General features: G+C 42.2%; 1 protein-coding gene across 2 annotated transcripts in view; it reads right to left on the reverse strand.

Annotated features, from left to right (window-relative positions):
- The window catches only part of CC2D2A (coiled-coil and C2 domain containing 2A), a 258,232-nt gene that overhangs the window by 74,426 nt on the left and 171,691 nt on the right, over positions 1 to 12,115 (reverse strand). For both annotated transcript variants that reach the window (XM_081332397.1, XM_081332396.1), the window contains exons 18-19: positions 7,412 to 7,615; positions 315 to 407 (exon numbers count right to left, since the gene is read on the reverse strand). In XM_081332397.1, the coding sequence (XP_081188523.1) occupies positions 315 to 407; positions 7,412 to 7,615 (297 nt within the window). The remainder of the gene's footprint in view (positions 1 to 314; positions 408 to 7,411; positions 7,616 to 12,115) is intronic.

Raw genomic sequence — 12,115 nt, forward strand, 5'->3', positions numbered from 1 at the left:
TAAGGCTGAAAACAGGAAATAAAGATTTGCCCCATATTTGGGGCCTAGCAAGGTAATCTAAATAGTTAACAATTGACATATATATATATATATATATATATATATATATATATATATATATATATATATATATATATATATATATATATATATATATATATATATATATATATATATATATATATATATATATATGCCATCCATTATGCCATTGGAGTTATGCTTCTTTCAATTATTTAATGTTATGTTTAGGTTTAGAATTTTTCAAACTATTTCCAAGTATATTTTACATTAAGTACATTAAAAAAAATTACCTTTTCCATGTACTTTGCAACAATTGCTCTGTGTGTATCCGAATAGTCCTTGGTATCAATGACATCCTTCTCTTGCAATCTTTTCTCATAGTCCTGAAAAAGAACCACCACAATCAATGAAAGCCCTTTAGACCTCTGTCTTTCAAAACATATTGTGTTGTCTTTCCTTCTCCTTCATCTTTCTCCTGCCAACAGGAATCAAAAAGCCATCAGAAGAAAGTCAGATCAGAAGAAAAATCAAAAGCAGCATGGCTCATCATCCCCCTCCGCTGCCAAATAAAATAGTTTTAGACATTCTGCAGTACCTTAAAAGGAGACAACTTCAGAACATCTTGAGCTCTGGGTGTAAAATGGTTGAAAATGAGAATTATGGACTTGCCTCTAATATTGGAGATAACGCCTGAATTCATATTGCATGTTCAGTCATAACCATTTATTCACTGGGACCATCCAATACATTCAATCATAAACATAGAACATATGAACATAGAATAATAGGGTTGGATGGTATCATAGAGGTCTTCTACTCCAATCCCTGCTTGAGCTGGAGATCCTATACCATTTTGGACAAATGGTTGTCCAATCTCTTCCTGAAAATCTCCAGTGATGAAGCACCACCAGTTTCTGGAAGCAAGGTGTTAGATCTCTCTTTAATGATCTTTCACCTATTAATTCTTGTCCAACCTTGGGTGCTTTGGAAAATAGATCTTTCTTTTCTGTGACAGCCCCTCAATTATTGAAAAAATGTTATCATATGAATCTTAGTCTTTCTCTTTGTTAGATTTCATGTTCCCAGTTCCTGCAACCGGTTCACCATACACTTTATTTTCCAGTACGCTAATCATCTTTGTTGCTGTTCTCTGAACTCTTTCTAGAGTCTCATCAACTATTCAGTGGGAAGTTTGGAATGGTTTGATAAGTTAAAGATTTAATATTTTCTTTTTATATCCTTATTTCACCCTTCACTTTTTAAAGTATGTAAAGCATGTAAAATTAGTAAAATACACTATTTAGAACATTCCACTAGAAGGCTCAGTTTTAAACCAATCAGAATAGAGCTGGAAGGGACCTTGAAGGTCTTCTAGTCCAACCCCCTGATCAAGCAGGAGACCCCATACCATTTCAGACAAGTGACTGTCTAGTTTCTTCTCTAGTGATGAAGCACCTATAATTTCTGAGGGCAAGCTGTTCCACTGGTTAATTGTCTTCACTGTTAGGAAGTTTCTCCTTGCTCTTCTCTGAGCTTTTTCCAAAGTCTCAACATCTTTTTTGTAATGTGGTGACCAAAACTGGATGCAGTATTCCATATGATTTACATGTAATACATACGTAATTTGGGACTTCCTGGGGCATACGCTCAATATATTCCATTTTAAGTGTCTCTTTTTCCGTGATTTTTTATTTTTTCCTCTTAGATCATTAAGAATTTAAAAATTTCTAAAGAATTAAAATATAAACTGTTTTTTAAATGTTTAGTTGAAAAAAATTAAAAAGAATTTTATAAAAAAAATGAAAAAAGAATTTAAAAATTGAAGATTTAAAATTGAAAATGGAATTTAAAATCAAAAAGAAATTTTAAGGTTGAAAAAAGATTTAAAAATAAAAAGAATAAAAATGCCAAATGGCGGCATTTCAGAAGCCGCCTGATCTTGGGAAGCATTAGAGCGCTCGGAGACAGCGAAAATCAGCTGTCCCGTGGTGCCAAAGTCTCTCCCTCGGGAGAAGAGGGAGAGACGAGCTTGTCTGGGTAGAGGTAGAGCTCCCCTGTGATTCCCTCAACCAGTTTGGGGGTTAATGGGGTGAGATCCCTCGGAGCCCAGGCTTTCACTCCATAAGGGAGTGGAACTAGACGTGACAACTACATCTGCTGCTTAGATGGGACTGTGAGTATTTTTTCTTTAAGAAGCAGGCAGAGCGAAACAGGAGGATTTGAATTTTCAAGTTGGATTTTAACTTTAACTCAGACTCATTATCTTCTTCAAGTTTTAAGCTGAAATGGAGTAAAAATGGCACTGGAATGTTGCTTTCTTGTATGAACTGATAGTTTTGGAAAGTTGCTACATTTTGCAACATAGCAAGAGATACAATTTGCAATTGATTCTAACCAGTACCTGATTTTGTGTATTTGAGAGCTTGCCCCTTTTTTTTACTGAAGGACAAGGAACTTTGGGAGAAAAACTTTGTACTCAAGGTGCCTAATTTGAAATTGTATTATGATGCGGTGGTCTTGACATGGGTTAGCGATTGGCTTAATTTAACTAATAAAAGAATACTTCACCTTGAGGGTTGGGACTTGGTTTATGGATGGCATGCATATTTGCTTTATGATAGAAAGGTGGGCAGGGCTTTTAAATCTCATATTCTTAGAAGTGCCTTGCTGCGTGTCTGGAAAAAGTATTATTATAAGTTAAATTATAAAATACCAATTTGGGGAATTCCCGGACACGCGATAGAAGGCGTATCTATGGGAGTGAGTTTGGATATGTTTTCCTATAAGGAATTACTTAGATTGGAAGGGAATAATTGGTAACTTAAATCATTAGATGAGTTAAAACAAGAAAACATAAGTTACTCTTGGTTTCAATATACCCAATTGAAAGCTAGGTGGAAGCTGGATCAGAAGGTTGGCATCACAACTACAGATGAAAACTTAATAAAACAAATTAGAGATTTAAATCGTGCACATATAAAGAGGATATATAATGTTTTAATTGAATTGGATTCAGAAACGGAATTAGTTAAAGATTGTATGATAAAGTGGGCACAAAATATCCAGGAACCAATTCCGTTGGATATTTGGGAGGTAATCTGGGTTAGAAATGTTAAATTTACACAGGCTCAAAATTTAAGAGAAAATTTTTATAAAATTTATTTATTTATTTATTTATTGATGGGATTTATATCCCGCCCTATCTCCCGAAGGACTCAGGGCGGCTAACAACAAAACATATAATAAGTACAGAAATCAAGATAAAAATAAAATTGAAATCATCTGTGCAATAAATTAAAATTAAAGAATTAAAAATAAATTAAGATTCTAAATATAAATTAATTAAAATGCCTGTCAGTCCAGGTCAGCCTGGTGGAACAGGAGTGTTTTGAGGCCGCGGCGAAAGGATTGGAGGTTTTGGGCCATCCAAAGCTCAGGGGGGAGCTGATTTCATAGGGTTGGCGCTCCCACAGAGAAGGCCCTCCCCCTGGGGGTCGCCAGCCGACATTGCCTAGCTGACGGTACCCTGAGGAGGCCTTCTCTGTGTGAGCGTACTGGACGATGGGAATTCGTTCCTGGCAGCAGATGCTCCTGCAAGTATCCCGGACCTAAGCCATGTAGGGCTTTAAAGGTAAGTACCAGCACCTTAAATCTCACCCGGAGGGCAACTGGTAGCCAATGCAGCTCACGCAGGAGGGGTGTAATATGGGAGTATCGGGGTGCTCCCATCACAACCCGTGCAGCTGCATTCTGCACCAGCTGAAGCCTCCGGGTGGTCTTCAAGGGCAGCCCCATGTAGAGAGCATTACAGTAATCAATACGGGAGGTGACGAGTGCGTGGGTGACTGTACGTAGGGCATCTCGGTCCAAAAAGGGGCGCAAATGGTATATAAGACGAATCTGTGCAAATGCCCCCCTAGCCACGACTCCAATATGATCTTCAAAACTGAGTCGTGAGTCTAGGAGGACGCCCAGATTGCGTGCTCTATCAATGGGAGGTAACATCTCTCCTCCTATAGTCAGAGATGGAACCTCTTGGACTAAACGAGATGACGGTATGTACAGCCACTCAGTCTTGGCCGGGTTGAGTCGAAGCCTGTTTTCTCCCATCCAAATCTGTACCGCTTCCAGGCAACGGGACATCACATCGAGGGCATCACTGGGTTGGTTCGGGGTGGAGATGAATAGCTGGGTATCATCAGCATATTTATTTCACCCCGAAGCTACGGATGATCTCTCCCAGCGGCTTCATATAGATGTTGAACAGGAGGGGCGAGAGCACCGAACCCTGAGGCACTCCACAATTAAGAGGCCTAGGGCTTGACCTCTGCCTTCCTGCCAACACCGTCTGCGAACGGTCCGAGAGGTAGGAGGAGAACCACCGCAGAACGGTGCCTCCCACTCCCAGCCCCTCAAGACAACGCAGTAAGATACCATGGTCGATGTTTTATAGATGGCATTTGGATCCCAAAAAGTTGTCTAACATGTATCCAAACCTACAGTCTAAATGCTGGAGATGTGGTAGTTTAGTTGCCACCTATTTTCATATGTGGTGGACTTGCAGAAATATAAAAGCTTTTTGGGTTAAAATTTGGTGGAACATTCAAAAGATTTTTAAGAGAAAGATAAAGTTCTCTCCGCAATTGTTTTTATTGGGCATTGTTGTAGATTGTGATGTTAAAGAAACCAATTTGATGTTGAATTTGATAACAGCAGCACGGTTACTGGTGGGACAATATTGGAAGAAGGATAGTTTGCCTACTATAGAAGAATGGGTGTTTAAAGTATCAAATCTTGCAGAAATGTCTACGATTTCTGCTTATTTGAAGGATCATTCACAAGAAAGATATATTTCAGTTTGGAGGAGATGGATAGATTATATTCAGAATAAATATGGGACTAAAAAATTCCACTTAGCTTATGAGTAGATTTTAGAGGGATATTGTTATTAATTTTAGTATTAGTATTGATTATATTTTTGCTTAAGTTATTATTATTATGTTTTTAATAATTTGAATGTATCTATGTTAAAGGGGAGTTAAAGCACATTATGAATTTGGTTAATTTTATAACGGATAATTTTAGTTAGAATATGATTATTATATACATAACCCGGTATTCAGCTCTGGGAAGTGGGGGGGGAAGGGGGGTGGTTTGGGGTGGGTGGGTTTTGGGGATATGTATTGTAAAAAAATTTTTTTTAACTCTTTAATAAAAAAATGAAAAATTGAAAAAAGCAATTTAAAATTGGAAAAAATTAAAATCTGACAGATTTTTTAAAAATAACTTCAGAAATTTTAAATATTTAAGAATTTACAATAGTTCTTGACTCATTATGAAATTAGATTTATTTCTTTAAGCTGGGAATCTAGTATAATAGAGAATGCCGGCTGGTGGCCCCCAGGGGGAGAGCATTCTCAGTGGGTGCGCCAACCCTCTGGAACTGCTTGCCTACCGAAATCCGGATGGCCCCCGACCTTCGCACCTTCCGGCGTGACTTAAAAACCTACCTGTTCCAGCAGGCCGGCCTGGCCTGATAGATCTTGGGGTTTCATTTGTTTTTATTATTGTTAACTGTATACTTACCTTGCTCTGTACACCGCCCCGAGTCCCTCGGGAGAAGGGCGGTATATAAAAACAAACAAACAAACAAACAAACAAACAAATAAATAAATAAATAAATAAATAATAGAGTAACCGAGTTGAAGGGACCTATACTATTTTGGACAAATGGCTGTCCAATCTCATCTCAAAAACCTTCAGTGATAGGGCACCTACACCTTTTGTCTAGCTCTGGAAGAGTTTTATTCCAAAATTTGCTCATTCCAAGCTTGGAAGGTTTGTGATCAAAATATGTGGCATACATCAGTTTGCTTCAGTAAACATTTCAGAATTATGACATGGAGAATTTCTCTCCACCTACATCCTCACATAAACTACAGGTGAAACTCGAAAAATTAGAATATCATGCAAAAGTTCATTTATTTCAGTAATGCAACTTAAAAGGGGAAACTAATATATGAGATAGACTCATTACATGCAAAGCAAGATAGTTCAAGCCGTGATTTGTCATAATTGTGATGATTATGGCGTACAGCTCATGAAAACCCCAAATCCACAATCTCAGAAAATTAGAATATTACATGCAATCAACAAAACAAGGAGTGTACATAGAACAATATCGGACCTCTGAAAAGTATAAGCATGGTTTGGGCCCCTTTTGCAGCAATTACTGCCTCAATGCGGCATGGCATGGAAGCTATCAGCCTATGGCACTGCTGAGGTGTTATGGAAGACCAGGATGCTTCAATAGCGGCCTTCAGCTCTTCTGCATTGTTCGGTCTCATGTCTCCCATCTTTCTCTTCGCAATGCCCCATTCAGGTCAGGTGAGTTTGCTGGCCAATCAAGTACAGTAATCCCACGGTCATTGAACCAGGTTTTGGTGCTTTTGGCAGTGTGGGCAGGTGCCACGTCCTGCTGGAAAATGAAGTCAGCATCCCCATAAAGCTCGTCTGCAGAAGGAAGCATGAAGTGCTCCAAAATCTCCTGGTAGATGGCTGCGTTGACCCTGGACTTAATGAAGCACAGTGGACCAACACCAGCAGATGACATGGCTTCCCAAATCAACACAGACTGTGGAAACTTCACAGTGGACTTCAAGCATCTTGCAGTTTGTGCCTCTCCATTCTTCCTCCAGACTCTGGGTCCTTGGTTTCCAAATGAGATGCAAAAGTTGCTCTCATCAGAAAAGAGGACTTTGGACCACTGAGCAACAGACCAGGTCTGTTTTTCTTTAGCCCAGGTAAGACGCTTCTGATGTTGTTTGTTGTTCAGGAGCGGCTTGACAAGAGGAATACGACATTTGAAGCCCATGTCCAGGATCCGTCTGTGTGTGGTGGCTCTTGATGCACTGACTCCAGCCTCAGTCCACTCCTTCTGAAAGTCCCCAACACTTTTGAATGGCTTTTTCCTGACAATCCTCTCCAGGCTACAGTCATTTAAAGGCTCAGGAACCCTTTGCAGGTGTTATGGCTTAATTAGCTGATTAGAGTGGGACACTTTGAGCCTAGAATATTGCACCTTTTCACAATATTCTAATTTTCTGAGATTGTGGATTTGGGGTTTTCATGAGCTGTAAGCCATAATCATCACAATTATGACAAATCACGGCTTGAAATATCTTGCTTTGCATGTAATGAGTCTATCTCATATATTAGTTTCCCCTTTTCGAGTTTCACCTGTACCTTGTCATAAATTAAAATAGTTTTCTTCGCAGATTTTCTAAAATTGCTAAATTAAAGCTGCAGTGATCTCTAAGGAAGATATTGAAACAGGGAATTTTATTGTCAATAAATTTTAATTACAATTTTGAGAATGATTTCTTACCTGCAAAATTGTTTCGTTGATCTCTCTTTCCAGTAAAGGAACAAATTTATAATTTCGAAATTCAGCTACCTCATTCTTTCTGAGCTCAAGAAGACAAGATCTTTTGGATCTATTAAATTCCTCATCAGAAACAAAATTAAATTCTTTCTGCAATTGCTCCAATCTAAAGAAATCTGGGATGGAAGCATCACCACATGGAGTAATCTGAAAAAGAAAGAGCTTTATACATTTAAAGAAAACTGTAACTGTTTTTTAGTTTGTGTATACGTATGCATGTGCACACACGCACAAACACACACACATAGTGTTTCTGTGGGCAACATGGCAAAAAATAGAATAGAGTATCATGGATTAGAAGATCAGAATGAAGAATAGAATAGAATAGAATAGAATAATTTAATTTAATTTAATTTTAATTTAATTTAATTTATTATCATTTCTATACCGCCCTTCTCCCGAAGGACTCAGGGTGGTGTACAGGGCAAGAATAAAACACAGAAATTTACAAAAATTAAAAGATAATTAAATGCATGCCCGATTAAAATACAATTGATACATAGTAAAAACCCCAATAAAAATGATAAAAAACCCCACCAATCCCCCCTCAGGCCAGGCCGGCTTGCTCGAACAAGTATGTTTTCAGATCGCGGCGAAAGGAGCACAGATCGGGCGCCGTCCGGAGCTCAACCGGTAACTGGTTCCATAGCTCCGGGGCGCCCACAGAGAAGGATCTCCCCCTGGGGGCCACCAGACGGCATTCTCTGACCGGTGGCACCCTGAGGACGCCCTCTCTGTGGGAACGCACAGGGCGCAGGGAGCTTGATGCCGGCAGCAGATGTTCCCTGAGGTACTCCGGCCCCATGCCATGGAGGGCTTTGAACACCATTACTAGCACCTTGAATCTCACCCGGAAGACAACTGGCAACCAATGCAGCTCACGGAGCAGAGGTGTCACGTGGGAGTATCGGGAGACTCCCAACACAACTCTCGCGGCTGCATTCTGTACCAGTTGGAGCCTCCGGGTGGTCCTCAAGGGAAGCCCCATGTAGAGAGCGTTGCAGTAGTCTAGACGAGAGGTCACGAGCGTGTGAGTGACCGTGCATAAATCATCCCGGCTTAGATAGGGCCGCAACTGGCGCACCAGGCGAACCTGGGCGAAAGCCCCCCTAGTCACGGCCACCATGTGATCTTCCAAGGTAAGCCGCGAATCTAGGAGGACTCCCAAGTTGCGAGCCCTATCTACGGGGGGTAATAATTCACCTCCCATAGAAAGAGATGGAATATCCGAATAGACCCGGGATGAAGGTATGCAAAGCCACTCGGTCTTGTCGGGGTTGAGTTGAAGTCTGTTCCTCCCCATCCAGACCCGAACCGCCTCCAGGCAACAGGACATCACGTTGAGGGCATCACTGGGGTGGTTTGGGGTAGAAAGAAAAAGCTGGGTATCATCAGCGTACTGATGATACCCAACTCCAAAGCCACGAATGATCTCACCCAGCGGTTTCATATAGATGTTGAACAGGAGAGGCGAGAGGACCGACCCCTGAGGAACTCCACAAACGAGAGACCTCGCGGTCGACCTCTGCCCTCCTGTCAACACCGACTGCGAGCGTCCCTGGAGATAGGAGGAGAACCACTGTAAAACCGTGCCTCCCACTCCCAATCCCCTGAGACGCCGCAGCAGGATACCATGGTCGATGGTATCGAAAGCCGCTGAGAGGTCTAATAGGACTAGAACAGAGGAATGACCCCTGTCCCGAGCCCTCCAGAGATCATTCACCAGCGCGACCAATGCCATCTCCGTGCTGTGCCCGGGCCTGAAACCCGATTGGTACGGGTCTAGATAATCCGCTTCATCCAGGACCAAAGGGAGCTGATGCGCCACCACACTCTCAACAACCTTCGCAAGAAAGCGAAGGTTGGAGACCGGACGAAAGTTGTTCAATACAGCTGGGTCCAAGGCAGGCTTCTTGAGGAGGGGCCTCACCACCGCCTCTTTCAAGACGGCAGGGAAGCTACCCTCAATCAAAGAAGCTGATATAACTGCCTGGAACCAGCTGCGTGTCCTCTCCCGGGATGCATAAACCAGCCAGGAAGGGCACGGGTCCAATAAACATGTGGTGGAGCTCAGTCTCCCCATAATCCTGTCGAATAGAATAGAATAGAATAGAATAGAATAGAATAGAATAGAATAGAATAGAATAGAATAGAATAGAATAGAATAGAATAGAATAGAATAGAATAGAATAGAATAGAATAGAATAGAATAGAATAGAATAGAATAGTTCTTTACTGGCCAAGTGTATGTCATGGATGCTGTTCCCCAAAAGCAAGCTTTGCAATACAGAAAACCTGACATTAGCTAATGGGGGATGGAGGACAGGAAAAGGAGATGTGTACCCCTTACCTCTCATGAAAGACATTTTAGGCCACCTGCCCAAAGAGAAGTTTTTCATCAAACTGGACTTGAGGGAGGCTTACTACTGGATGTGAAATAAAGAAGGCAATGAGTGGAAAACAGCATTTAACTGTCTAGGCTGATTCCAGTTACGAATCTTTCTATTTGGGTTACTGGGGGGCCCTCCGGTGTTTGTATAGTTGATAGATGAAGTTTTGCATGACCATTTATACAAAGGGATATAGGTATTTGAATGACATTTTGATTTGCACTGAGATAATGGAGGAGCATATGTGAAGTTAGCTCAATAAACTTGGGAGGGGGGAGGCAACTATATGCGAAGCTGTCCAAGTGTGAATTTCACAAGAGTAACTGGACTATTTGACCCTTGCCCTGAAGTTCTTTTAAATAGTTTCATCTATTGGAACCATGACAGGCATCTCACTGGGGTCCTTCTATCAAAGCAGCAGGGAAGGGACGGGGGGGAACAAGTGGGCAATAAAATTTTATGTTTCTATGGTGGGAATTTGGGAGGGGGAAATGACAGCTGAAGACTGCAGAGCATATTGGTGTCAAAGAGCATATTGGAATCCAATTTGTGCTAGGTTTCTTCAAGACTGTTTGCCCTGAGTGTGGCATTTCACCAGCCTAAACACCTCAGTGTTTCCCAAATTATATCGGTGATGTCAAATTGGCTAAATGTCAGGGCCCACTTCAAAACCTCATGCCAAGAAAGCAGGACTCTTGAAACAGTTTCTTTCCAAAAGGAACTTTTATTAGGAGCTGATAGCAGGCATGATAGGCAGGATCTGAGGGTTTCCCACTCAGATCAATAGGTTAAAAGAGTCCCAGCATAACCCCACCCCAATAGTTCATCTGGTCAGTTTTAATGGGCCAATCCCAAGGTTTTAGGTCCATTGTGGGAAAGGAGCTGATAACGGGATCCTTTTCAATGCTTATGAGGTGTTGTTGGGTCTTTGCACCTTCCCTTCCGCAGCGAGAGATAATCCAGATGGGCAAAGGGACATTCCTTTCTCACCCCAAGGTAACATCAAGGGAGAGACAGTGGAAAAGATACATTGTCGCAAAGCAAAATAACATACCGCAGAGCCTTCCCCCCTCCCCCTTAGGAGAACGGCAGAACCCTCAGATAGAAATGAATTAGGAAAGAAATGAGATAGATCCACCCCCAGGGAAGAATGGGCTGTGACATCCTGCCCCCCTTAGAAAAAAGATCCACCAGGAGTTTGTCTTCCGAGTTGTTGTCTGACAAGTTGAATGGCTCTCCCAGTGGGGTTGGAGTTTCCTTCCCCTGTTTTAATGGAGTTGGGAACTCAACGACCTCCACACTTTTCATGGCCATCTCCTTTGGTTTCATTGGGATCTTTCCAGGCTTCCTGGATGGGACTCAGTCAGGTTTCTGGACGGGGTTCCACGAGTGGCACTTGGTGGCACAGTGTCCTTCCTTCCTGCATTTGAAACATCCTCTTGCCCTTGGGGTGGTTGGCGCTTCTTTCGTTGGTTCTTGGGGTGGCTCTGCTGGCGATTTCCCCCAAGATCTCCCTCTGCATCATTGTCTTTTGGCTCGATCAATCTCTGCTTCCTCAGCTAAGATGTACCAATCTTGGAGCTGGTCTGGGTCTCCTCGAGGGATGCAGGCATCATACAAGTCATAGTTCAGGCCATCTTTGAAATGCCTGATCAAGATATCTTCCGGCCAGTTCAGCTTGCTGGTCAGGGCTCAGAATTCTTGGGTATATTCTGCTATGGGTTGTTGTCCTTACCTGACAGTTTTGATCCGCTCCCAGGCTTTTCAATCAGCCATGGGATCTTCAAATCTGCGTCTGAGGGCTGCCATGATTTGATTGAAATTCTGCAGTTCTGGGGCATCAGCATCATGGAGATACATCACCCAGTATCCAGGGCTGCTTGCACAATCCATATTTTGGCTGCGATCACTGGGTATGTCACGACTGTATTCCTCCATATAGTTCAACACCTGGGTCAGGAAAAACCCCAGTTGGCATGGCTCCCCACAGTACTTCACTCCTAGCAGCAGACCTTTCAAATAAACCGATGCCCCTTCTTTTGCCTGTGTTGGTGGCCATTTCCATCGGTCGGTGCGGCTCGTCGGAGTGGGTGGGTGGCAGCTGTAGCAATGGCTGATGCTTCTTCGGTGCTGGTGGAAGGGCCTGGGACCCCCCCCTTCATCTGTTCCTTTGGCTGAACCTAGGTAGGTGGTTCCCCGGTATGGGTCGGCTTTCTCCTCCTTCATGGAATCAAAGGCGACTCTCAAAATGTCAATA

Source organism: Vipera berus (assembly GCF_964194415.1).
Source record: "Vipera berus genome assembly, chromosome: 7".
NCBI classification, from domain to species: domain Eukaryota; kingdom Metazoa; phylum Chordata; class Lepidosauria; order Squamata; family Viperidae; genus Vipera; species Vipera berus.